The sequence below is a fragment of the Phodopus roborovskii genome, unplaced genomic scaffold, assembly GCF_943737965.1.
Source record: "Phodopus roborovskii unplaced genomic scaffold, PHOROB, whole genome shotgun sequence".
Classification (NCBI taxonomy): Eukaryota; Metazoa; Chordata; class Mammalia; order Rodentia; family Cricetidae; genus Phodopus; species Phodopus roborovskii.
Window position 1 is genome coordinate 11,569,282 of NW_026126517.1, and position 27,112 is coordinate 11,596,393.

The following is a 27,112-nucleotide window of genomic DNA, read 5'->3' on the forward strand; positions in this document are numbered from 1 at the left end:
TGAAAGGAAAGGTTACACTTAGCAAGAGCTTTGAGTCTCTGCTCTTGTTTTCCCCTGTGCCATATGATTGCTCCCTGGGAAACATCTCATATGAACTTGACATGGGAAATGTTGCCAACAATGGTTTTACTTACAGCCATGTCTTGGTCTTCTTGGATTTCTACAACAAAATACGTGAGACTGGGTAGTCCATAGGCAGCAATCATTTCTGCTGTTCTAAAGACTGGAAAGCCCAAGATTGGGGCGATAGCAGATCTGTGTCTTCTGAATGCCTGATCTACTTGTTCAAGATGGCACCTTCAACACCGTGCCTTCACAGCATAGAAAGGGAAAGGCAGGAAGTAGATAAAGGTTGTGTTCTGCAGTGGAAGAGAATGTACCCACTCCATCAGGCCCTTCTACAAAGGCCTGGGTACCATCCTGGAGGGCTTTGCCCTCAAGACTTAATCTCCCTCTATAGACTCTACCTTTTAAGATGATCATGTTGTCAATTTCATTTCAGCATGTAAGACCACAGCAACCTACTACATTCTTTTCCCTTTTCTACAGTACCCAACTAGTATCTTTTACCCATGTAATTCTATATCAGTTTCCATTTGATCCATGTTGCAAACATCATTCATTGTATGTCAGTTCTTCTTTAGAGGGCAGTTTCTACATGATTTTACCCAGGGCAACATGGGCAAAAGTCTGTTCAGGCCTGAAAGAATACTAATGACAGACAAAAGAAACAATTCTACCCAAATCTAACTTAATGAATCAATGGGGTCACTGGGGTTATTTATAGAGGCTAGAAGAAGCTGCATTACCAAAATGCTACTCCAGCATGATTGACAACTCATGAAAGCCATATCGCTGAATGAAGAGTCTCTTCTCCACGAGGAGTTGTTATCCATCTATAAAGTTCTGAGGCAGGAACCTTTTGAGTCTTGCAATTTTCTCATGAGCTTTGTAGCCTCCATTCTCTTCCTTGCTGGAATGTTTTATCTGTGTATCTATCTATCTATCTATCTATCTATCTATCTATCTATCTATCATCTATCTATCTATCTATCATCTATCTATCCTGAAGACAGAGTTTCTTTGTCCTGTCCTGGAACTCACTCTGTAGATCCAGCTGGCCTCCAACTCTCTGAGATCCACCTGTCTCTGCCTCAGCCTCTCAGTACTACTAGGATTAAAGGTGTGCACCACCACCACCACCTGATGGAGTGTGAAAGAAATGGCTACACAGTAGCTATAGTGTCAGAGCCACTGGTACAGCATCTCCAACCTGAGGTGCTTCTTCTTGGACCTTCTGCTTCTACTCCCGAGTTGGGGCTAATATCTCTGTGTTGCCAGATAGTGAAACCCTGTTTAGATTGCCACCATCTCTGCTGCACAATGACAGCTTTTCTAAGCATCTGGTGGTGATTAGTGGTGAAGTGAGTGTTCAGAGAGAATACTGTAACCTAAAGCGGCACCTAGAAGGACAACTCAAGGGATCCAGGATCTGATATAGAGGTGACTATAGAGGATGGAACACACTTAATGCTGATGCATTTCCCACATTATCTCACTTGCTTCACAGTACCGGCTTCTCAGAACACACAAAAAGCTAGGCAACTTGCCTCAGGATCAGGGTCTCAACCTTGCCTGGCTCCTCAGGAGTCTGTGCAATAAAGGACAACATTGTCATATAACTACAGTGATGAAAAAGAACTGTTGGAAGGTCAGGTTGGCCTAACCTTCTAGGATAGCTGAGTGAGTCACCAGGCAGGTGACACTTTGGAGGGGCTCCTTGGGGACCCTAAATTCCCTCTTTGAAGCACCCTGGCCCTTGTGTACTCAGTTATGTGATATGGACACTGTCACACAAGAAGGCCTTCCTTCTGCTCTAAGCTCTGGCTCCAAAAACCAGTCTCTTAATTATTTTGGCAGCTCAACACCTTTGGTGTATCTCACTCATTAATGCCACGCCTACTCTTGTTGGATCCGGTTATAAAGTAAACCATGCTCTTTGCGAACTGCTGCATATAGATGAGTCAGTAGCCGGTCTAAGCTGACCCACAGACATAAAACCAAGGCACTGAGTACCTTCAGCTGGGACATCCAAACTCTCCAATCAAAGGTGCAAGGGACTTGCTCACATCAGTCACCTGGCTACGTTCTTGGGGACCAAGAAAATGAGTGCTTGCCTCTATTTTAACCCCAGCAATCCATGAGGTAAGAAGAGAACCTTCTCATTGTCTCTTTGTAGAAAAAAAAATAGTTAATTCTCATGGAAATTTACCTTCTTTTCCCCCTACCAGTAATCCAGACAGATTTGTCCCTCCATGCCCAGGGGATAAGAGTGTGGTTTTAAATCACTTGTTATCTTTGATCTGCTGCTTACAGATGGATTAGTAGCAGGATTACACATTCTGCCTTCCTTTGGCCACTTCACAGCTGTGAGGCTGGAAGGCTGAGTCTGATTACATCATTCTTGAGCACAATGTCTTCTTCTCTTGGCAACAGAAATGAGTGCAGGGCTCTTGCATCTGGGAGTACCGTTTCAGCAGCACCTTGCTTAATAGCAGGCCTCCCTTCAGACCTCTGCCTTGAAGGCAGAGAGAAGAAAGGTTCAATTGAGGTCTAGGATAGAGAAGGCAAGTTACATGTTATATGACATTTTGCCTTTGCTTCATTTTCTTACATGGCACTTAGTAGACTTTTGTACCCTTTAAGTACAGGCATTTAGAGCTCTCATTATTTGTTCATCTCCCTAAATATTGCTCTGATAAGTGTTCTGGGGAGTAAAACTGAGGACCAAATGGTTCCCTATACTCTGGCAGGCATGGGCTCCTTCTCCAAATATCTATCTCTATGGACTCTGTTCATAAGTTCTCAGAAGAAGGTGGCCTTCTGTAATCAACGTTTAGGGAAAGGACAACCTACATCTCTCAGGGAAGAACACAGTGAGTATAGAAGGAAGCCATGATAAACAAGGGCTTCCCAAACACTCTTGTGCTGGAGGAGAGATCGAATACTGAGATTCTTGGGTTTCACTGGCCTTTGGCTAAGTTCACTTTATCCTATGCATTATGTTGTGTGAATATGTTCCCACACAGTCAATCAACTATAGCTCTTCAAGTCACAATGGGATAGGATTATCTCGGAAAATAGCTGCCATTTCAAGTTCTTTTCCCCATTTTCTTTTCTTTGACTCAACTCATGGAGATGAATTTCCTCTGCACAAGGAAGGCACCAGTTTCTCAGGTTGAAGACTGAGTTGTAAAGAAGCAGAGAGAGCACAGATTGCTCACAACAGAATCTTGCACCTTTGTGCTGTGCATTGGTTTGCACTGACTGATTCTTAAAAGCAGTCATGTCATAAGACGCTTACGATGGCCACACATGCTCTGTTCTGGGGAGCTGAGACTCAGAGCCCCGATGCATGTATCTTTCCTTTTCTCTGCCAGGTGTTTTTCAGCACTAGGTTACAAACCTTTGTGATTTCCCGAAGATCCAGCTGTGACTCATGTGTTTTGCCTTTTCTTGGCCCTGGGGCTTCAATGGACAGGTGGCTCCCCTACTGCTCTTACAAAACTTTCTCTGGGATGACTGTATGTTTCAGCACTGTGATCCTCACTTAACCCACATTTGACTTCTCTTCCTCTATCATCAAAGATGCTTTCGATGCCACTTGTCTTTTTCCATTCTTGTACTCATTAATATCAATATTATACCTGATGTCTTTTAAAACTTCATATGTGCTTCCATAAGTGTTCAATAAACAAACTTGGAATGTTCTGGGAACTGTTCTAGGTCTGCATGGCCAGACACATGCTCATAATTGCCAGCATTGCTGTGGAAATCTGCCACTTACAGTCTAGGTTACAAGTGTGATGTGTGTGGCAGAAATACATGGTGTCTGGGGCTTCTCTACAGCAGGGCAGCCACGGAATCATGGCTGAGCGCAAGTGCAACCTACTGTCCACTGTCAAGAGAAGACTTCAACATAGCATGATCCTAAAAACCTTAGGCAGATAGGATGGTGCTTGATAGGGACAAGAAAAAGAACATTCCAGAATAAGGAAGTAGTGTTCACAAAAACATACAGGCACACATGCAGGGAGTGTTAAGCCAGTGTAACAGTGTTGGAGGTAAGAGTGAATGGGTAACATAGGACATGAGGAGGCACAGGGTACATGGGACAAGGCCTCACAGGAGGCGATGAGGGGCTCAGCATACCCGGAAGGCCATGGGATACCAAGTAAGTGCTTAGTCTCCTAGTGAAAAGAAGACTTTTCTGTGCAAGTTGGGCCCGGAAGCCAGGTAGGAGGTCACTAAGAGGCAGACTCTCTGAGATCTAGCTATTGATTGGCTAGCAGGGGATAGAGACGAATAAAGTAAAGCCCAAGACCTGGCAAAGTCCCCAAAGTTCACCTGATGAGTGAACAGGGTTAAAAGACAATGAGCGTTTTCCTTACACTTAATCTTCATACCCACTTGGGCTGCAGTTTGGGAGAGCTGGAGTGTGGGGCATGTTGGGCAGTGTACCTGAGCTGCTGCAGGGCCTCTTATCTGTTCCACTTCAGTGGAGTGTAAGGTTGTCTGGGGGAAAGGTGTAGCTAGTGTTTCTTTACCCTTGGGCCTTAAGTGATACTTTGTATTGGAGCTTGAGTCAATTTGGCTTCTGAGAGCTAAACCCTCAGTGGCCCTGTAGGACATAGGAATGACTTAAGGTTGAGATAGGAGTCTCAGCACAACTGTCAAATGCTAGAGGCTCTTTGTTACTACCCTCCCTTGTCAGAATCAGCCCTGGGCAGGCGTTCCAGGGGATTATTTCTCCCAAGAATGATGCTGCTTGGACCTCCTCCTCAGTGAGGTAAACTAAGGTTGAGCCAATGTTTCCTAAGTTTTTCCTGCTTGATGTCATGGAGCTTGGTGGTGTTTGCAGCATTTGCTGTGTATGGGATGAGGCTGTTGACCCTGCTACTTTGGGTCCTCACTAACCTTTGCAGCCACAGAGATCAAGATCTGAAATCCATGATGTCCTTTAGAGTTCCCTGTTTGGGAAGCACTGGACTAAGCCCTGCTATAGACAGAGGCCCAATTCATAGTTGCATTTCATGGAACCCTGGGACCCCCACTCACCTTTTTCTCTCCCCTTTCAGGTGGTATCATAGGCTCTGAAATGCCTGATAAGGTCCCACGACATAGAATACCTGGAAATTCAGTGATCTTGGCTCTAAGTCCTGACCTATTTTAGAAAAGCCACTGTAAAGCCAGATACTTCAAGACCTTGGTCCCTAGAGTGCTGAACTGACCCTTAAGGTCCCAATAACAACCCAAAGTGATTCCAGCTTAGCTTCTATAATGTTCAAGAAAGGGCAAACCCAGGTCTTCAGAGGAAGGCGATAGCACCTTTCTGCTTTTTCTCAACCCTCACGTCAACTTGGATCTGTCTTTCTAAATAAGATCATCCCCACCTGATGGGTGGAGAAAAGGTGGTACAGGCTATGGGGACACAGGTGAAAGCCACAAGTAAAGAGAGGACCCCACCCCACCCCATCTCCTCTTTCTCCTGGAGCATGCATGATTCATGAATGGTAGCTCTGCTCTGAAAGGGTAAGAATGGCTTTCTGGGGTAATGTACTTGGAAAGTGGAAAAGCAGGGTGTGACCACTGGAAAAACAAAACTGAATATGAACAAGCAAAATCTTCAAAGGAAGAAAAGTAGAGGAAACAATCTGCGTGGAAGACTTTTGGAAAAGTCAACAGTCTTGGAAAGTTGACTTAGGTCACAGGAGTCCTGGCACAAAATCCACACTCCAGCTTTGTGAGTCTGATCTGTCCTCACATGGTTACTGCCCAATCCTCCCATTGCCTGGTTAGCATCTTCCAGCAAGTGGGAAAAGAAGCAATGCTGATCACAGAACACCTGAAGCTTTGAAAAGACATAGCAGCAATGGGCAGCAGGGATGGCTCAGTGGTAAAAGCATGCAACACATTTGTAAAGATTCTTTGGCCATTAATGGTATGTAACTCCAGTCCAAGGGGGATTTTGCTGCCTCTGGCCTTCAAAGGCACCCAGAATCATGTATACAGACCTACATACAGACACACTGATACCCAGGCACAAGTAATTAAAAATAAAATAAGTCTTAGAAATAGCAGTAAGAACCCAAGGGTGAAGCAAGTGATAGGCAACTTCAGAAGTAATGACAACCCCAAAATGCTGTGCTTCATTTAATTGTTCCTCAAAACTTCTGTAAGGTCTCTAGCTGCATCCTGTCACAAACAGTTCTAAAGCACCACCTTAAATCTTTGATTCCAGCTCATCTCTTGCATCAAAGAAGAGACTAAGGTCCACAGCATGGTGGTGGCTTGTTCACAGCTTTCATGTAAGACAAAGTCTGACTTCTCCCAGCATAGAGTGCACCAGGAAGCAATGATGTCCATCAAGGCACACCTGTCTGCCCTGTCCTGTGTTCTGCATGTAGGATGCTTGCAAATCCTGCACACTACTTAGATTCATGGGGACCACCTTGGCTTCTGAGAGAAGATTCATGTTCAATTCTCTTAGATACAGGCCAGTACCCTCCACTTAGAATTTTCCAAATACGTCTTCCTCTCCTCCAATTGCATAGACACTGTTTTTGGCTCAGATTCAGGAATTGTGTTTACCAGTGTGTTTACCAGTATACCACCATATCCTCAGGGAGATGATTTAAATATTCACAGAACATTATTTGAAAGCAACAGGTTAATATGGTGTTTTTTGCAGGATTAGAGCAGGCAAAACTCTCTCAGGTGACTGCCCCTAAGGGAAGTCTCGTGGTTCGTTGCCCTTGATTAAATTCTTAGGAACTTTCTGGTTCTTTCCAGATCAGCCATTTGTCCTTGAAAAGTGAACTTGGCAAATGTGAGTGACTGCTATTAGTGTCTCACGGAAAAAATGTGCATAAAATTTGGACCCATGGAGTCCAGTCCAATGATGAGATATTCCGAGAGATTAGAGGATCTGGCCTTGTGCTTATAGGCACAGTCAACCTTTTATTCTGATGTTATTAGGGGGTTGAGCTCCTGATAGTTATACATGGAGTATAGAGTTTGCGTTATGTTTAATGATAAGGTAGAGGCAATGTCACAGGATCATGCTAGAAGACCTCCCAGAAAGCCCTGCTGGCCTGCACAAAGTGTGATGACAGTTCTACTTTGCAGGACTTTTCATCTCATTGGAAACACAGATAGGGTGTCAGTCATGAGGGCTGCCAATGCTAGGTAGCTAGCTAGATATTCACAGACTTGGAAGACATTGAGGATGGACCCATCCCCCGTTTCCGTGGTAACCCCAGAAATAGAAGCATCACAATTATCCCCTAAAGATTTATGCTACCATATGAAAAGCTGGAACTTCAAAGTTTTGTTGAAGCCTACCAAAGAACTGACTGCTGGTTCAAAGAATGGAATCTGAGCTCTAAGCTCTACCTAGGGCTCAGGTGTGACATTCCAATCTTTCCTCAAAACATTACATGCTTTTGTCCCTTCCCTGTCAATCACTTAGGAAAGCCCGCCCCCACAGGAAGCTGCCCAGGCTTACTTTCTAATGTAAATCTGAGCAGTGGGCCCTTCAGTCATGGCCCACTCTCTCCCTAGGGGATGATTCACTTGATTAAACTCTGTTTTCTCCACCCCCACCTGAAATAAAGTCTGTGTTCTACAAACTACACTTGGGTCTCTTTCAAATCCATCTGATGAAGACTGTAAGGGTGGGGAGACAAACGGAGCAGAACGGGACCCCCAGGACATCTCTTGGAGTTTCTACACAGTTACATTGGATTTTCCTAGTGGTAAGGCCTGGACTCCCCTCTCTTGGGTAGAGACCACAGAAGTCTTCCTGTCTACAGCTCCTTTCTATGTGTGCACTTCTGTGCCTGCATACAAGCTCCCTGTTTTCCTAGGATTTGACAGACACTGGTTATTAGTTCTTGTTCCAAATGTATCTCATCTCTTGCTATCTCCATGCTAATCTAACTCAGGTCTTTTATCCAAATGGAGTGTTAATACTGTATCTGTTCAATGTTTTCTGGCTGTTTCTATTACTAGTTGATAAAGTCAGTATGTTGCCAGATGTTCATGGTGGGGTCTTCTAGTTTTGGAACATTTTTATCTACTATACCTAATATATTTTACTGGGTTCTAAAGGGAACATATAAGTTTTTCTATGAATTACTGTGCCAAAATATAGACCTCTTTTGGGGATTCTTCCAGATCATTCCTGATATTTAAGCAAAGGAAATTAGAGCCATACCTGAGAGAGGAAATCATACCTTTTCTTTTCTATAGGCACAAAAAGACCAAGCCTTGCTCATTAGGGTGACTTGTGGGTTCTGGTCTTCGCTGATTGAAGGCATCTCGGGATTTGTGGGTGACAGTACTGCCTGAACTTCCAACAAGATTTTGGACCTTAGTTCTTGCCAAAGTAACTCCCAAATCATTAGTGTATGGTACTGCAGATGGCCAGGCAATATGTGGGTCCTGACTCCATTGGCCAGGAGTACTGACAGGAGCACTGATACAGTTTACTCTTGCTCTCTTTGACAAAATCCTCTTTAATTCCTGCCCATTCACCTCTCTGATGGATTCTTTATAATTAAAATAGAATTGATCCACAACCTTAAGGAAGAAAATTCTTTTAATGTGGGCCCACATGACCAAACAACAGGCTTGATGGGTTGAAAGCATAGCCAAACTAAGGTAACATTGATCCTAAAGTGAGTTTACAACTGTGCCACTCTTGTAAATGACTCACAAATGTCCTAAGCTACATTTTGTACAAGCTTTATTTTACAAAAAGATCCAAATTTACACCCAAATTTGTAAAACTGATCTGGAAATCATAGGTGTCTTTAAATAAGATGGGCCCAAACAATTGACAAATACCCCTTCCTTGGAGAAGTCTCCTATTAAATCACAATAACTGAAACCTTGGATAATCTTGCCACCCCCAGTACTAAAATCCCAGTGCCCCCATATCTAGAAACATTTCTTGACATCATTGCCTGAATCTATCCCCTTCAAGAGCTTGCTGGGGAATCTGAATGCCTTAGAGCCTAACAGCCATTCTCTATTCTCTATTCCAGGTCTCCAATCAAACAGGACCTTGATATTTTCTTAAATAATACTAAAATACATTGAGTTCTTGACATCTCTCAGAAAATCATGAGCTTTATTAAAAGATGCAAATGTTATAAGAGAAACTATAACTGATTAAAAAAAATAGAGAGGTTCAAGTGGGCAGATAGTATATAACAGGTTCCAGATACTCCACAGGGCATACAACAGTTCAAATATATCCCCTGAGGTGGAAATATAGTATTATAAGAGACACACAGAGAGATGAGACACTACATTGTCTGTATATTTTTTTCATGAAACGGAGTATCTTTATGTAGCCCTGGCAATTCTGGAACTCTCAATGTAGACCAGGCTGGCATTGAACTCACAAAGATCCACCTGCTTCTGCCTCCCAAGTGCTGGGGCTAAAGGCATGTGCCACTATGCCTGCCTGGCTCATTGTCTATTTACTCAATGGACTAAAAACACCAAGGTAAAACCAATAAATCAAGCCAAACTCATACTATAGACCTAATGAAAACCCTGTTGCTTTTTAAATTTTATTTTAAGAATTTAGTTTATGTTTCAAATTTATGTGCACGTGTGTGCTTGTCTGTGTGGGTACATGCTATATGTATGTGTGTGACCTTGAAGGGAAGAAGAGGAAGTTGGATACTCTAGAACTGGTGTTTAGGTGGTTCTGAACCCCCTGATATAGATGGTGGTGGGACTTAGGTCCTCTGGAAGAGTAGCAGATATACTTGAGCCAATTCCATTCCTATTTGAGAGGTGACCTTTCTCTGAGGCAGATTCCTTACTCTGTTTCTGATATCAAAAGGAAATTTAAAAAAAAAGTCTTTGGGACCAGAGACTTCCATTGGTATCCCACTAAAGCGAACTCTGTTTTCTAGAACCAGGATCTAGAACAGTGGTTCTCAACCTTCCTAATACTGAGGTCTTTAATACAGTTCCTCATGCTCTGGTGACCCCCAACAATAAAAATATCTTCATTACTACTTCATAACTGTAATTTTGCTACTGCTATGAATTGAAATCAAGAACCTCTGTTGTAGAGGAAGAACAGAGAGGACAGGGTGATTGTGGCAAGGAGGAAGAGGAGAAGGAGAGAAAGAATAAGAATTTCTTACAGTCTCATGGGCATAAAGTGATCTCCACTGACTCCTCATGGGCATAACTTGTGATCTCCACTGACTCCTCTTCTGGAGGAAGTACACACAGACAAATGCCACAGCCACTTACTGGTTCCCTCAAAGTCACTTCTAGTTACCATGTATTCCTTAGTCCTTCTCACACTGTCCTTATTATCATCTTATCATCACTGTGGTTATTTAGGACATTAAAAAATTATATACATTGGTGTTTGGACTGCATGTATGTCTGTGTGGATGCTGGATCCCTTGAACTGGAGTTACAGACAGTTGTGAGCTGCTGTGTGGGTGCTGGGAATTGAACCTGTGTCTTCTGGAAGAGTAGTCAATGTAGTCAATGCTGAGCCATCTCTCCAGCCCCTATTTGGGTCCTTTTTTTTTCTTTTTTAAGCTATCTGTCAAGTTCTTCCCATGTCCCCTAATACCAGTCTTGCCCATGGATGTCACATCTCAGTTCTCTGCAGCATTTCCCATGCATGACAATGACAGGCTTCCAGTGAAAATAAGCTCATGGGAAAGGAGGAAAGGAGGGATGTGAAAGACCTGTCTTCCCCAGCCTCCCTTGCCTCCCCTGATTCCACAGTAGATGTTAGAATTCACTTGTTTTATTGGTCAAATACGGAGGAAACTTGTATTTGGACACTAGGTTGGGATTCTAAGTTTCCATCCCACCTTTGTCTCATAGGAAATTTTAACCTCTCTTAGATGTGGGGGCAGGAAAGGGGGATGATGCGGCTTGGAGCTTAGACACAGAGTAATGTTCAGCATGGTGCAAGGCCTGGGTTCAGTCTCCAGTGCTCCAAACAGCAACAGTCACTCATTAAATCTCAGTTCCCTCCCTTGTAAAATGGAGTTGAGTATATCTACAGCAGGGCATCACTGTGAGGCCCGAATGAGTCATTCCTGAGAAGTTCAGTTTCTGGGACCACAGGAATTCACTCACCAACTGTCTTCTCCTTTCTTCTGTAGTGATGTCAGGGTAAGGAGGCATCAAATTTCCAACCCCAATCCTGCAAAGAATGTACTGCCAGCCTTCAGGTGTGTTGGACCTAGGGAGAGATACATTTTAGTGAGTTTCATCCAATAATTAAATCATGACCCAGCTCATGGTGCTTGAGTACTGAGGTAGGCTAGCTTCCAGTTTTCTGACTCTTTGAATGCCATTCACTTACCTGGCCTTTGCAGTCTCTGATGTCCTCCTGTTCTTGTCTACCCAGGAGATATTAGCGTTAATAACAGCTAACAATACCTTGGAGCAGTTGTAATTGTTTTACCATGAAGGCACATAAATGTCATTTTTTTTCTGATCTGCCCCTAAACTACTCTGAGGCTAAACTAGATTCAAGAGAAGTTCATGGAACATTCAAGATTTTCCAGCCAGTTTAATGCATCCAGTTTCTTTTAATCTTCAAACTACTCTGAAAGATATACCTCCTTCCCTTATATTTATTCATCCGTTGATTCACTCATTCAACACACCCTAGCTGTAACCTGAAGAGTATGGCATGCTATCAGAGATTAATTGTCAATAACATGATGGCGTGTTTCTCACTCATTTAGGTGCTGTCTCCTATGTTTTATTATGGGACTTTTCTTTTCATTTTGCTCCTTTTCCTTCTTGGTCCTGCTTGGTTCCATTGTGCTGGCTTGTCCCTGTAACATGGCTGCATCATAATCCCCAAACTGTTTAGATTCTCTTTGATCTCTTTATTCAACATCCATGTTCTTTGGTCTCTCCAAGCTTTTGAATAGGATAACACTGGCTTTGTAGCCTTGGCTGTCCTGGAACATGATATGTAGACCAATTGGCCTTGAACTCAAAGATATTTACCTGCCTCTGCCTCCTGAGAGCTGACATTAAAGGTGTGGCTTTGTTCTTTTTTAAACTCTTAAACCCTTGATAGGTTTATCGATGTTAAAAATGAGCAGCTCTTTGGTAATGGAAACAGATGCTCATGTGCGACTTCAACACGTGTAAAATGTCTGTGCCACAAATGTCATGCTGTTACATGTTGTCAAATGTCAGCTTAACTTAGGAAGATGAAGGAGTGCTCAAGAGTATATCCATTGTGTCTGGGAGAACTGATGCTTCTTCCTGCTATGTCCTCCTCAGCATTTCCTGAATTCAAAACATGTGGTTTTCATACTGTCCTAGATATTTGCTGGGTAGCTAGTTAGCTGAGCAACTAGACCAGATTCTTTTCTTGGGTCTCTGTTAGAGGGCCTCTGTTAGAGGCCTCATGGGTGGTGTTGGGTATAAAGCAGTGACAGCATGAAGGATCTGACACACAGGCATCCCAGTCCACTAGCTTTCATTGACTGTTACTCATGCATGAAGCATTTGTAGACAGTGGACACAATCTCCATCTTAATGCTGATCATAGCTTGGACCTCATATCCTTCAGGAGCCAGAGAGCCAGGAATTTAGTTCCAGCTGAGCACAGCTGTCAATCTCTTCACTGTTCCTAGAGGTCTTCTTGCTTCTCAGGGGAGCCTTAACAAGGTGGGACATGTCAACTTAGTCTGATGTTGCTGAATGCCTGAATGAAGAATCATGAAACATTGGTACAGGCTGGAGGGTGTGAGGGAGAGAGGGAGGCAGGGTGAGAGGGGATTTACAACAGCCTAGTTATCCCCTTCTCTCCTTTCCCTCGTGGGTTAGATGAGGGAAATGAGCCCTGGGAACCCCCAGGCAGGCTGTTTGGTCATGCCCCAGAGAATAGCAGAGCTGGAATTCAAGCCAGACTAGGACACAGTCACCTGTTTCAAGACCAGAGCCCAAAGGGAGTCTGCTTAGCAGGTAGACTGGGCTACTTTTTCTCAAGGGAATTAGGGCCCCATTTGCCATAGGCTGTCGTTATGTTTCTCTTCCAAACCATCACACATTCATGTAACTGTGGGACCTAGGTTTGACCATGTGTCATCAACCAGGTCATTATGATTTGTGTTAATCCAGATGTGGATTCTGTTTTGTTTTGTTTTTGAGACTGGGTCTCTTTTTTATAGTCCTGGCTGTACTAGAACTCACTATGTAGACCAGGCTGGCTATCTTTGAACTCACAGAGATCTGCCTGCCTCTACATCCTGACTGCTACGATTAAAGGCATGCACCACCATGCCCTGCCCAAGGATTCTTTTTTTTTAAAGGTTGAAAACTGAGCACAGAGTGGTGGCCCAGTATATTATTGCTGACTCTTGATCATGACACTCCTCAGAAAGCATGCAAGGACATCAGCCCTGTTTTTGTTCAAGGGGCCAAACTCCATAGGATGAAATCCTGTCATCTCCCGATCCAACTAGATCCCGAGCCTGGACTCTGTGCTGTTTTTCTGCCAGTTGTTACTCTCTGGAGCAGCAATGTCTCATTCTCTAGTCCTTTTCTTTCCTGTTGGATGGGGGTGGGCAGCAGAGGAGGGGAAGGAGTTGTGGAACTAGGGGACAATTCCGATTTCTGTTCTTATTTTTTAATTTTGTAAAAATTATTTTATTGTTCTGTGTGTATGAATGTTTTGCTTACATGTATGTGCCTCAGAGACCAGAAGAAAGTGATGGGCCCCTGGGACTGGAATTACAAATGGTTCTGAGCTTCCATGTGGGTGCTGGAGATCAAAGTTGGGTCCCCTGGAAGAGCAGTCAGACTCTTAACTTCTGAGCCATCTCTCCAGTATCAAGGGTTTTAAGTGGTCCTGTGGACCCTGGGATTGTCTTTGAGTTGGCATTGACTCTTCAGAGAGGCTATCTTCCATGGGAATAGAAGATTAATGATGCTGACTCCAGGATACAAGAGCTGTGGGGAAAGAATAAAGTGCTGGATATAGTAGAAGTGCTAAATGACAAAGAGCAGAAAGACAAAGAGAAAGTACCTGAGATGATGATGTATGAGGCAGGATGTTGCAAACACTCTTGTGTGAAGCCTACATGTGGTGCAGTGACCAGGCCAAGGTCTTGAGAATATCTTCTGGCTGTTCAGGGCTCCATGAGGCTGGCCTGGTATACTAGTAGGAGCTGAAGCTCCAGGTAACAGCCCTGGAAGTGTTTGGGGAGTGGTAGTACCCAGAGCTGAAATTTTAGATCATAATCCATCCAATGTAGCCTGATGGAGACCCAGGACTCTACTTCCTCTGCTGGACTTGACACCCCCTCCCGCTCATGGTTGGGAGAACACAGATATGAGAACAAATGCTTGTATAGCCAGGAAGCATAGGAAGAATGGTTGCCAAAACAAATTTTTCTGTGCTCTAGGATCAAGTAGCCAAAGGATGGCAGTGTGTGATGAGCCAGGGTCACCTGAGGTTACTTCAACGCTGAGGGAACAGAAGCTGGATGGGGATGGGAGGAAGTTTGTTGCATCCCTACTATATTTCAGGCACTTTACAGTGCATTTTCAGCCTTAGCAGGATATAATTCCCATTATACTATCCCACCATCAGAAGTGTTTTTCAGTAATGTTCTTTTAAATATTTTTATTAATTAATTTTTTACATTCCAATCCAAGTTCCACTTCCCTCCTCTGCCTCCTGCTAAGCCCACCCCCATCTGCTCCTTGGAGAGAGTAAGGCCTCCCCTAGGAAATCTACTAAGTCTATCCTATCATCTTGTTGAGGCAGGACCAAGGCACCTCTCCATTCTATACGCATGCCACACCTTATTAACTGATGAGTGAAAACATATAGGGTTGCTTCCTCTTTTAAGCAGTAATGAATAAACCTGCTATAAACATCTGGGGCAAGTGATTGTGCAGGGCATGGGTGAATTTCACTTAATCCTTCTTATACCAAAGCCAACTTGCAAAAAATTGAAGCCTATAGAGCTGTGGAGCCGAGGAGCTTCTCTCCATTCATTTTGATCAGGACAGAAGGACAAGGACGAATAGGAGGAAAGGAAACAGAATTTCCTTTACCCTTTCCAGGTCATTGTACCCAAAGAGGGAGGAAAGGCATGGGTGAATGTGCGTCAGCTACTGGCTGCTGTAGTAGGCTCCACTGGTCTCTCAGGAGCTGGGGCTGCCATGGGCTGGGTGCCAATCCTGGTTTGACCATGAATCTTGGAAGGATGTCCCCTGTGTTTGGCTTTCTCATTTCAATGACAGAACACAAGAGTAGGTCATATTTTTTCATTCAAGGAGGAATTAAATGTTTTGTAGTTCTGGAGAGAATGGGGTGGGAAGGCTCTGTGATGATGTCACCATCCTAAGAGGGCTCCCTGTGTGGGCTCTGCCTATAGCAAGGAGGAGGCCATTCCACCTACCCAAAGAAGAGCCCTGTAGATGTATGGAGGATGACTTGGTGGCACGGAATTTTAGGGTCACAGAGACTACCAGCTCTGCTTCCTGATGGCCCCAGGGCTTTCCCAGAGAGCTCCTTAATGTGGAAGGATAGATGACGTGCCTTCCCATTAATGTGACTGATGGCTTGGCAGAGCTTAAGCCCGAATGGGTAATAATTGACCTTTGAAAGTTCCCTGGGGCACAGCAATAGAAGCTCCAGGAAGACTGGTCCCCAGCTATTCCATGGGCTACCTCAAGCTGTGTCCTTCTCTTTACCCTTCAGGAAGTGCTATGCAGCATACCTGACGTGGGCCACAGGAGCCCAGAGTGAAAGGCTGCACAGACAATGGTGTCCTTGAGTCTGTTCCTCCCATTCCTACTATTCCTGCAGGAGTGGCAGAACTTTGTAAGGTAGGCTTAGGCTACATTGCTTTCTATCCTCAGGGCCGTTGAAGCTCTGTCTGTCTCCCTGTCTCCCTGTCTGTCTGTCTGTCTACAAAATATATCTGAATGTTCCTATTGCACAGCTGAGGAAGCTGACCCACTAAGTGTTTACATAGTACCCAGTGTTCAAGCAAATAAATGACTACCTTTTGATTCAAATCCTCAAACCCACATGTCACATTCTACTCTGGTGACCTGATGACACTGGAACAGGAAAATATACGTCATCAATTAGACCATGGGACCAGAGGTCATCCCACATACCCTACCAAACACAGAGGCTGACACCGAAGGCCTCCAACTTTATGTGTACATCAGGCTGAGCTGAGACAGCCATTGCCTGTGGATACAGGACATAGATACTGGTTCACACAGTCTTGTTGCAGACAGCGTTCGGGGCTCTTGTTCACATGGAATTCATTTATTTCTGGGCTGAAAGGAGTGAGTTGATGTAATAGCAACTCAAACCACAGAGAACTAGAAGGGTCAGGCTAATAACAGGGTTTGTGTGCACATAATAAATACGAGTTTTTATAAACATTTAGATTCCTTCATGAAATTGCTGTGCCATTTGAGGTGGGTGGCTTGACAAGTGAAATTTAAGAATAGTGTCGTTGTAGATGTGTTCAGTTTCCAGAGTAACAGCCTCCACCCAAACACGCTCTGGTACGGCTTGTATGAGTGCTCCGTGATTATTTGATTTGCAAAAAATTGTTCTTCACTTCATAAAATAATCCACTCTAGGATTCCTTGAAATATCTAATATCCTCCTGTGTGTGTAATATGATTTCTCCACAGTTTCTGCCCTTATACTGCCTGCTGAGAACATACATTGCTTTCAGTATAAAACTGTACACCCAGTGTAGATGTTCTTTGCTTAATAGAAATAAGAATCGAAGACCATTAGACCAGGAAAGCCTCTGAATCGTTGAGCTGATTTAATTTTCAATTCTAAATTTATTAGGAACCAGAATTTACTGTTAGGGCAGATACTCTCAGGAAGGCCTGGGACCAAGTCTGAGAACTTGAATCAAAGTTAATTTCATGAGAGGCAGAGCAGGTCCATCCTTCTGGCTCTCTCTGTGTGGAAGAGTCTCGCCTGGCCTGTCTGCCTAGGATTGTTCCCAGGATTCTGGAGGGAACCATCTAGTCTCTCCAGGCAGTGGACTGTGTGTTGAGCAGTTCAAGGTCTCTTCCTCATCATCAGAATGAACTGCTACCTGAAGAAGATGCAGAAAGCCTGTAGACATTTATTGGCATCTCCAAATGGAGGACACTGTTCCTCCAGCTGCAGGCCATTGCCTATACTGCCTCAAGCCATATAAGCTATAGAGGAAGCAGAGCTTCCTTCCTTCCTCCCTTCCTCCATTCTTTCCTTCCTCCCTCCCTCCCTCCTCCCTCCCTCCCTTTCTTCTTTCCTCCTCCCTCTCTCCTTCTCTCCCTCACTCCCTCCCCTATCCTTCCTTCCTTCCTTCCTTCCTTCCTTCCTTCCTTCCTTCCTTCCTTCCTTCCTTCCTTCCTCTGTCTCTTTTTCAGAGAGACAAGTATTTCCCTGTGTAGCCCTGGCTGTCCAGAAAGTCTCTCTGGAGACCAGGCTGGCCTCAAACTCACAGAGATCTGTCTGCTTCTACCTCCTGGGTGCTGGGATGAAAGGTGTGCACCATCACCACCTGGCGAAACAGAGTTTTGATGGTGTCAAGTCTTCGCCTGCATCTGCAGTTACCTCTTGGTCCCACTGGCATTTTGAGCATTTCCGAGCTCTCTAGGGCACTGAATGCACATGTAGTGACACCGGTGGTATCCAATCCAATGTGCCCTGTGCCCTCCCCATTGGACACCCACTCATATCCTTCTTCTTGTTTCCTCTGGGTGTCTTTGCATATCTTCCCTGACCCCCAAACTCATTCTCTCCCCACTAATCAGATCTCCCTTCCTCATCTCTTACCAGCTCTAGCCATTTGAGTGATTCCTCACACAGTAAGAAGCACACCCCAGGCTGCCTTTCCTGCACACAGGGAGCATGCTTGCCTTCTCTAGCTATTTGCAGCTATTCTGAGTATGCTGTGGGGCTTCAAAACAAAGACCATTCTAATCTTTATGCTTGTTTTTCTGCTTTGTGACCTGAGTGAGTGGCGTAACATCTCTGGACCTCAGTTCTCAGGCTCTCAAAACTATTATAAAATCTAAATGCAAATGATACAAGTACAGGATTTCCGTGTCTGTTTGGCTTCGGGGTCCCAAGATGTCACTAAGTAGTGCCTCTTGTGTGCTCCAGGGGGTGCTGTACACACAGCGTGCAGCAGTGTCTCCTGGAGCAATTTGCTGGACAGAGAAGCCTCCTGGGGCCCCTTTTTGTTACTCTTCCCACATTATCACTTTTGAAGGCTGCGGAGGGGTTGGGGGGCTTTATGTCATCCATTTGGGGACAAGTTTCCATTTTAAACTTTCTTCCCCTGTCACCCCAGGCTCAATATGCTCATAGGCAATAAAGTAACACTTTTCCTTCATAAAGCATTGTGCTCCTGTGCCTAGATGGGAAGATGGCTAAGAAAATCCCTGACAGAGTCCTGGGACTTAACACTGTGTGCTTGCCAGTTTCTCATGTCCCCTGCCCCCATGGTGGGAGAGGTATATTCTTTGCTGCCATCTTCATAGACTCTGGGGAAGTGTTCTTCTTAAAAACTCTGAACAAAGCAGAGACCAAGTGTCCTTTGCAAGGCTGTACATGCCACCATCTCCAAAGGACCTTTAGAAACAGTTGCACTAGGAAACCTTCTGGGAAGCTACACAGAAGAAATTCCCAGCATCCACTCCACTGCCATCTACCACAGCAAGCATGAGCTACCACCAAAGTCTAGTAATACCTCACTGACATCTTCCCTGAGTTTGTTTCCATCTTGGCTTGTCAAAATGAATGACAGAGTTCCAGAGCCTCCCACTGGGCCTGAAGCAGAGATCTTTGGTTGTTTCTAAGTATGCACAGTGACCCTCCCCCTCCCCCCAAAAAAGCTAGTCACATAGACAGCATCTAAAACCTGAACTTGCAGACTTTAAATCATTGCAATGGCCTTTTGTGTATCATTTAGTAGCTTCCATGAATAATTCTTACCATTCTCATAAACCTATGTAGAGTGGTGCATGCACATGTGACATCTGCAACAAGTAGCCAAGAGTGTCAGTTTTCACCATTTATAGCTCCAGTTTAGTCACTGTGCCCACAGTATCTTCCAGTCTCCATCCAAAAACCTTCAGGTTATTGAGGTACTCACCTGGCTCTTTTTATATGGGTGCTGGGGACTTGAACTTGGGTCATTATAACATAACAAGCACTCTTACTCCTCAGACTTAGGGTGAACAGAGTGCTTTTGTTGATGATGTCTGTGACTCTGTTTGTCCATCAAAACATGACTATAGGTACCAGACAAGAGACTGACTTTTCAGAGAACAAGTGTACATGGTCATATTCTAGTAAGTTTCTATGGCAGCAAGATTGGCATTGTGCCGAGGTACCAGGCTTCTGAGCAGCCTCGCTAAGAAAGACTCTGCCTTTATTATTGACCAATCCTTCATGATCATCTTTGCTTTGCCTAGGCTTACTCTTCCTAAAAGTATCATTTATAGATGTAGCACATGGCCAGAATCTTTCCTTTCCCTTAAAGGAATGTTCTCCTTTGGTGCAGTTACAGTTTTACCATATGGTAGTCCATGGTGAACAAGAGTCAGACATTTGGCTAAACTGCTGCTGGTTTCAGTGTGGGAGCCATTAATACACATTGCCACTGTCTGTCATATGCTCTAGGGACATTATCTATTCTGCTATATGACATTTGTAAGGATAGCATTAGAGCCATCTCACGGACAAGGAAACAGGCTCAGAAAAGCAAGGTGACTTGCTCTGCTCTCCTGGTCACTAAATAGTACAACTGGAATTCAAGTTCAGGCCTGTGGACACAAGCTGGAATACTTCTCCTTTTCCAAGCTGCTTCTGGTCATTGCCTATTCTGGGAACATTCTTGGCCTAGGTCTCCTATCTCCCTAAAACTTCCCATGCAAAACACACCAACTCATTAGATAATGGGGTTGCAAGTAGATGACTCTGAAACACCCACAGCACTGTGTGCCTGTGAAGGCACTGATACCACCAGACCATGTGGCTCTCTCCAGCTTGTTCCCAAACTCCTTTCTGAAAGGAGAGATGGACCCTGGAATCCATGCATGGGGCACACACCTAGGATGTGTGCTAGAAGGAGTGAGTCCAACTAACCACTCCAAGTTCTACTCTAAATTAGCTAGATGCTCAGTTATGCCAAGGATGTCAGGGTAAGTCCTGACATGCCCAAAGGACTCCCACTCCATGGGCCCTAAACAGACAGGAGGCAACCCAGAAACTGGGTGATTTGAGGCTCCCCAGGCTCTGTGGGTTTGCAGGTCCACCTGCGAGGTTCTCTTCTTAGCCATCCTGAGATGATTTCCGCAGAAAAGAGGAAGAAGTCCTCTATAGAAGCTATTATGCTTTTTTGTGTGTTTGTTTTTGTTTTTCTTTTCTTTTCTTTTTTTCTCTTTAGCAAAGATGGGCTCAAGAGGCCAAGCTTGACACACAACCCCATGGACATCATTTTAGTTCAGGGCATGACAATTACCAAGTGACTTCTCCAAGAGCAGCTGCAAAGTAAGGGTGGTTCCTTCTTTGTTCCTATCATAGCACCTGGTACTTAGTAGATGGTTAATAAGCAGAGCTTGTGCTCAAGTCTGTTGATTAAGACAGCAGAGAGGATGTCCCACAGTCCCAGGGATGCATGTGGGAGATCCAGATATGAGTGTTGATGTCAATTGATTCTTGGACTGCGATAAGGCAGACCAATTTCATAGAAACTCGAAGTTCTGCTCCAGAGTTACCAGGAGATTAGAGAAAATCATTTGACATCTGCTTTTGGGCCACCCAGTTCACATTTCCTACTCTAATATAAAAACTTGACTCCAGAAATATCCTAGAGTCAGCTGAGCTTATATGGGAGCTGCAAAGAGTCTAGTTAAAAGGCACAACAGCCCTGTATTTTGAACTCAGGGGACACAAGCATCAACACTCATCTCTCTTACAAAGCAGCCAGGGATGGGGAAAGGATAGAGCAATAAATGCTCTAAGAACCACCCCCCCCAATCCAACACTAAGGATTCTTGGGTGGATGCCCCAAAACAACCTCTGCATTTAGATTTTTTAAATTTTTTTTACTTTATATTTATTATTTTTTCTTATTTTACATATCGATCCCAGTTCCTTTCCCTCCCTCCCATGCCCCCAGACCTCCCTTCCATCACATGCCCCCACTCCACAGGGAGGGTGAAGGCTTTTAGGAGAGATCATCAAAATCTGTCAAGTCATTTGGAGTAGGGTCTGGGCCCGCCCTCCATGGGGAATGTGCTCCCAAAGTCCTTTCATGCACCAGGGATACATTCTGGTTCCACTGTCAGAGGTCCCTTAGATTGCCCAGGCCTTCTAACTGAGACCCATGTTCAGGGGGTCTGAGTCAGTCTAATGCTGGTTTCCCAGCTATCAGTCTGGGGGTCCATGAGCTCCCCCTTGTTCAGGTCAGCTGTCTCTGTGGGTTTCTGTAGCCTGGTCTTGACCCTTTATCTTATCACTCCTCCCTCCCTGCAACTGGAGTCTAGGAGTTCGGCTCAGTGTTTAGCTGTGGGTGTCTGCTTCTGCTTCCCAGCTTATTTGCCATCATAGAGCCCTCATCTAGTAACTGATGGAAACAGAAGCATTTGGGTTCTTATTAGCAGGAAGAGCTAGTTTGGCTGGGTGGATGCTGCATGCAAATGAAGAGTATGTTTTCAGAGTGACAAGCCTGCTCTGGAGGAGGATGCCTTTGCTTTCAAGGACCTTAATGCAGAGGTGTTTCAGACGGACTTAGAAGTATGGATTGTCTCTGTAGCTGAGATTGGATAGGTGCTCATTTTAGAACCAGCTCATCTTGTGGCTAGCCAACACTAAGTGGTTTGACCCCTGTCTGACTTTCCAGCCCTAGGCTGCATCAAAGCCCTTTAGCACTCTAGTATGTGTTATCCTGGATCTTGTTTCTTTTCCCATGGGCTTGTTTTTCTTCTGCTGCTCCTGCCTGGGCCACACACACAAATAAATGCAGGACAGTCACTGTTACACATCTTACTCAGGACTTCTCTTAAAATAGCTCTCCTGGAGGAGGAGCTGATGGCTACTGAGCAGTATGGGTAGCCATCAGTTCTCAGTGTTTACAAACACATCCATCCATTTATTTATCATAACTCAGCAGTTGTTTATGGAGTTGTTGCTACCTGTGGCTGTAACATATTTAGAGGTTGGATTCTGTGTCACTCCTCTGTTCCCAATAGGTGCTCTGTGGAGGGTACCTCCTGTTTCATATGACAGTCTTCTATGTCTGTTTGCTCATGAACTCATCTGTTAAGCCACCTGGGAAATGCATGTTGACAAGGACAAGCAGCTATTAATTCTGTGGTATGTAGCACAGTGACTGATACCCACAGTGGTGTCAGCATATCTCTATGGACTAATGAGAGATCGAGATGTTTAATATATACAGAAAGGCATTTGCAGTTGGTCAAAACACATCCTCAGAGGGTGGATCCATAGTTAATAGGAAATCTTATAGAAAAATTGTACTACTGGGGTTAGCACAAACCACACTGAGTTACAACATTCTCTGCTCGCCTCCTCATCTGACTGTGAGCCCCTTGAGAACAGGAAGAGTTCTGTTTATCTTTCAGATCTAAGGAATAAGCAGACAGCCAATGAGTAGGAAACATCAGGCAAAGTCTTGCTGTCTGAAAATGTCCTATTTACAGAACAAGAATGCTGGGGCATAAAAAGCAAGCTGCAATAATGCAATCCACTTGTTTTGCCAGCCACCAAGGATACCTGGGTAAATATTAGCTAATGTGCAGCCCTTTGCTTGCTATTAAGATTTACTGATTTCAATAGAAAGGGACCTAAAAGCTGGGGCACATTATATAACCTGAGACACCAGTGATAATCTCTAATTGCTCAGTCGTTCATAAATGCACATTGGCTCTGTCTGTGGTTAGATTAAATGGCATGGTCGAAGCAAAGTGGGATCTGCATGACAGCAGATCTACCATGTGACTGATTGGTTTGGTCAGTGGATGGATTTACTTGCTTCCTTAGTCCTCCTCACTCTATCAATAAGCACATCAACACCATACACTAATCCAGTGTGTGTAAAGTGCACCTCCAGTGAAGTCCAGTTTTTCCAGATGAAACCCCATAATAATATCTCTGTTTCTTACATAACAGTGGCTGTTGTATAGAGAGATTAATACAGTGGCTGTTGTATAGAGAGATTAATGTGGTTTCCTGTTTCTTCCTGGTATGATCTTACTCTTGTCTTGCAAACATGCCCCTATCTATGTTTCTCCATCCACCTGTATGAATCTTTGACCACTTAGAAAGGTTAGTACTCGGTATGTTTCAGAAAACTGACTGGAAGATTGATGATAACTAATTGTTTCTAGCCAAAAGTTATTTGGCACGACTTAGGAGAACAGCAAGAGAGCTATAGAGCGTGGCAAAGGAGAGGGGGGCCATGCTGGGATCCAATCCACGTTGGCTGCCCAGGACCTCAGCTGGTGGTTTGTCATGTCTTAGCATGACGGTATTCAAGCCATGTGAGGTTTGCAAAAATATATATATATACCTAGCTCCATGCTTGGTCTAAATACAACCATTTGTGTTAGTTTAAACCACATGACTCCACTCATTAACTGTTGAAAGCTAATCCAAATAGGCATTATTCTAAAGCTTAAGATTCATTAGTAGGGGTCTGAAAGAAGTCAGCTTTACTGACAGCTCCCAACAACACCACTTCCCAGCCTTGCCCACCATGGATACTTCAGATCGGAATGTGTTCAGAGTGCTGGTAAGTGCAGACAGTCCGGGGAAAGCACTGTGGGATGACGGCTACTCCTGTTTTACCCAGGAAACAAATGTTTTATTTTGCTAGCACAGCCATGGTAAACCCAAGCTTATTAGGAATATGTCTTCACTTTACAGAAATACCTTTCACCTTCAAAGTGAAGCAAATTTTAGAAAGGTTGGAGAATGGTGGAGGGGTAAAAAGCTTGGCATTTGGTGCTTCAGAAATCATCTTGAATTCTAGTATGTGCTGAAGAGTATGTGGCTTCCATGGGTAATGCTGGGCTTAGAGCAGGTAACAGGTGAGAGCCAGCCTGTGAGAAAGGCAAGCTTCTATAAACCTGGGCAGGAGCATCTGTCATCAGAGACTATTGGCCAGGTTACACCTAAGTGCATGAGCAATGGGAGGGAGTAACCTGGGAAGGAGCCTTTGCCCTGTGTGTGCTTTATCTGGGACCACTTTAGTCTGACTCTTGGGGACATGAGGTCCCCATCAGTGAGGGATGGACAGAGGTCTCTGAGTGTGTGCAAAGCGTATGTGACTCTTGGCAACTCTTTCTTGTTCTTATTTTTAGAGCCTGGTCTTTACATTTCAAACCACCACTATGGCTGTGTATTTCCTCTCACTGTTTCTGCTTGGTGCAGGCACTTGCATTTTCACCTGGGTTAAAGTTGGGAACAAGATACTGAAGAATATTGCTTTTGTTTAAAACGTGTCACTAAGCTGGTTTCGCTTCCTAGTTCTTATGAGCAAACACATTTTTCAAGGGGGATTTTGAAATCTATTTTAAAAATATGTTTGCATTTAATAAAAAAAAAAAATACCACAAAGGCAGTGCTAACCACAATGGACACACCTTGATTTTTTTTTTTTTTTTTGTTTTTGGGGTGGGGGAAAGGAAGAGTATTCTAGGCTTAAGACCCTTGAGTTTCACTGCTATTGGCTGTTTAGGGGAAAGCCCCATCACTGTTTTGCTGGAAATCTGTCTCTCTCTTCCTCTCTCTTTTTCCCTCCCTCCCTCCATCCTCTTCTCCCTACCTCTGTGCCCCCCACACCTGTCCTTGAAAAGAAACCAGACATTGTTCTGCAGGGCCTTATCTAGTCACTGAATTATCCCACTTATGCTGAACTAGCAGGTGAGATCTAGGAATGAGTTAAACATGGTTCTACCTTCAAAGAACATATGTAAAGTCAGTGTTCATCAGCTTGGAGCCCAGTTGAGGGAGTGTGGAATGCCAATGGCTACCCTCATTCTGTTTCTGTTGGGAATCTTGGTAGAATATGGGGAGTGAGCAAGGACAGCATGTAGATCCTCAAACAGGCTGGGAGATGACTTGCTGGGCTGTGAGCTCTGCTAAAAAAGTCAAAAGGAATTTAACCAGTCCTGTCTTCAAGTGTTTTAGGGAAGTACAACTTTAGGATAGAGTATTTGACATACGAGCCAAAACATGAATGGGGTTGTCCCAGAATGAAGGCAGTGAGTTGGTGGGCATGGGTTAGGAGTATGACTTTGGAGAAGTTATGGAAACTTTTGCAGCCTTAGTTCCTTCATTTAAGAAAGAAAGGAACTAAAATGGGTCAGGACGTCTCTTGATGTATTGGTAGAGCAGACAAGAATTTAGGGGATATATGTATATATTGATGTTTGCTTTTTTCAGTTTTTTTTATATATCACAAAAATATGAATCCAAGCTTATGATTTCATAAAAATTGTGTAGCAACAGGTTAAATTTTAATGCAGAGGAGATGATTTGCATGATTATATCCAATAAGTAAAAGTGCAGATTATAATGGATAACTCCATTTTTTTAAGACCCTATGGACTGATTGAGGTCAGGAAATACTTGAACATGCTAGCTGTGACTAACTTTCTACTTGGTGTCTTCTCTTCTCTCTATGTGACATAGCAGCTATGTCACCCATAACAAACTAGTTGGTTTGTATTAATGGTTAACAAACCTGATGAGTTGAATGCTCTTTTTAGAGATTGCAAAGTCTGTATATGTGTCACTTCCATCATCACTGTTACAACTGTAATCTTACCCCTCCCCCACTCCTTTGATGTGTTTTCAGATCAGGGCACTGACAGAGAGGATGTTCAAACATCTTCGGAATTGGTTTGTCACTCACATTTTTGGGCATTCGCGGCAACGAGCAAGGCTGGTCTCCAAAGATGGAAGGTGTAACATAGAGTTTGGCAATGTAGATGCGCAGTCAAGGTTTATATTCTTTGTGGACATCTGGACAACTGTTCTTGACCTCAAATGGAGGTACAAAATGACCGTGTTCATCACAGCCTTCTTGGGGAGTTGGTTCCTATTTGGTCTCCTGTGGTATGTGGTAGCCTACGTTCATAAGGACCTCCCAGAGTTCTACCCACCAGACAATCGTACTCCTTGTGTGGAGAATATCAATGGTATGACCTCAGCTTTTCTGTTTTCTCTGGAGACTCAAGTGACCATAGGTTATGGATTCAGGTTTGTGACTGAACAGTGTGCCACTGCCATTTTCCTACTTATCTTCCAGTCCATTCTTGGAGTGATCATCAATTCTTTCATGTGTGGTGCCATCTTAGCCAAGATTTCTAGACCCAAAAAACGTGCCAAGACCATTACATTCAGCAAGAATGCTGTAATCAGCAAGCGTGGTGGGAAGCTCTGCCTCCTCATCCGAGTGGCTAATCTTAGGAAGAGCCTTCTGATCGGCAGTCACATATATGGCAAGCTTCTGAAGACTACCATCACTCCTGAAGGAGAGACCATTATTTTGGATCAGACCAACGTCAACTTCATAGTTGATGCTGGCAATGAGAATTTGTTTTTCATCTCCCCGCTGACAATCTATCACATCATTGACCACAACAGTCCTTTCTTCCACATGGCAGCAGAGACACTTCCCCAGCAGGACTTTGAATTAGTTGTCTTTTTAGATGGTACAGTGGAATCCACCAGTGCAACCTGCCAGGTCCGCACATCATATGTCCCCGAGGAGGTGCTTTGGGGCTACCGTTTTGTCCCTATAGTATCTAAGACCAAGGAAGGGAAGTACCGAGTGGATTTTCATAACTTTGGTAAGACTGTAGAAGTAGAAACCCCTCACTGTGCCATGTGCCTTTATAATGAGAAAGATGCCAGAGCCAGGATGAAGAGAGGCTATGACAACCCTAATTTTGTGTTGTCAGAAGTTGATGAAACAGATGACACCCAAATGTAGCAGTG

The 27,112-nt window shown here is 44.1% G+C and overlaps 1 protein-coding gene across 3 annotated transcripts; it reads left to right on the forward strand.

The window, feature by feature from the left end:
• Positions 1-1,998: 1,998 nt before the first annotated feature.
• On the forward strand, positions 1,999-27,112 carry Kcnj1 (potassium inwardly rectifying channel subfamily J member 1). 3 transcript variants are annotated; one of them, XM_051197459.1, is made up of 3 exons: positions 1,999-2,205; positions 15,803-15,930; positions 25,968-27,112. In XM_051197459.1, the coding sequence occupies exon 3, from the start codon at positions 25,989-25,991 to the stop codon at positions 27,105-27,107; it is 1,119 nt and encodes a 372-aa protein (XP_051053416.1). In that variant the 5' UTR covers positions 1,999-2,205; positions 15,803-15,930; positions 25,968-25,988; the 3' UTR covers positions 27,108-27,112. The 3 variants fall into 3 exon arrangements, with proteins under 3 accessions (XP_051053416.1, XP_051053417.1, XP_051053415.1); XM_051197460.1 differs by lacking the exon at positions 15,803-15,930; XM_051197458.1 differs by lacking the exons at positions 1,999-2,205; positions 15,803-15,930 and adding an exon at positions 23,754-23,897.

Bases quoted from the DNA above. Each gene is read 5' to 3' on its own strand.
- Kcnj1 (XM_051197458.1), top strand. From the start codon at position 23,862: ATGGATACTTCAGATCGGAATGTGTTCAGAGTGCTG. The intron at 23,898-25,967 runs GTAAGTGCAGAC...ATGTGTTTTCAG, and splicing joins GGAATGTGTTCAGAGTGCTG to ATCAGGGCACTGACAGAGAG.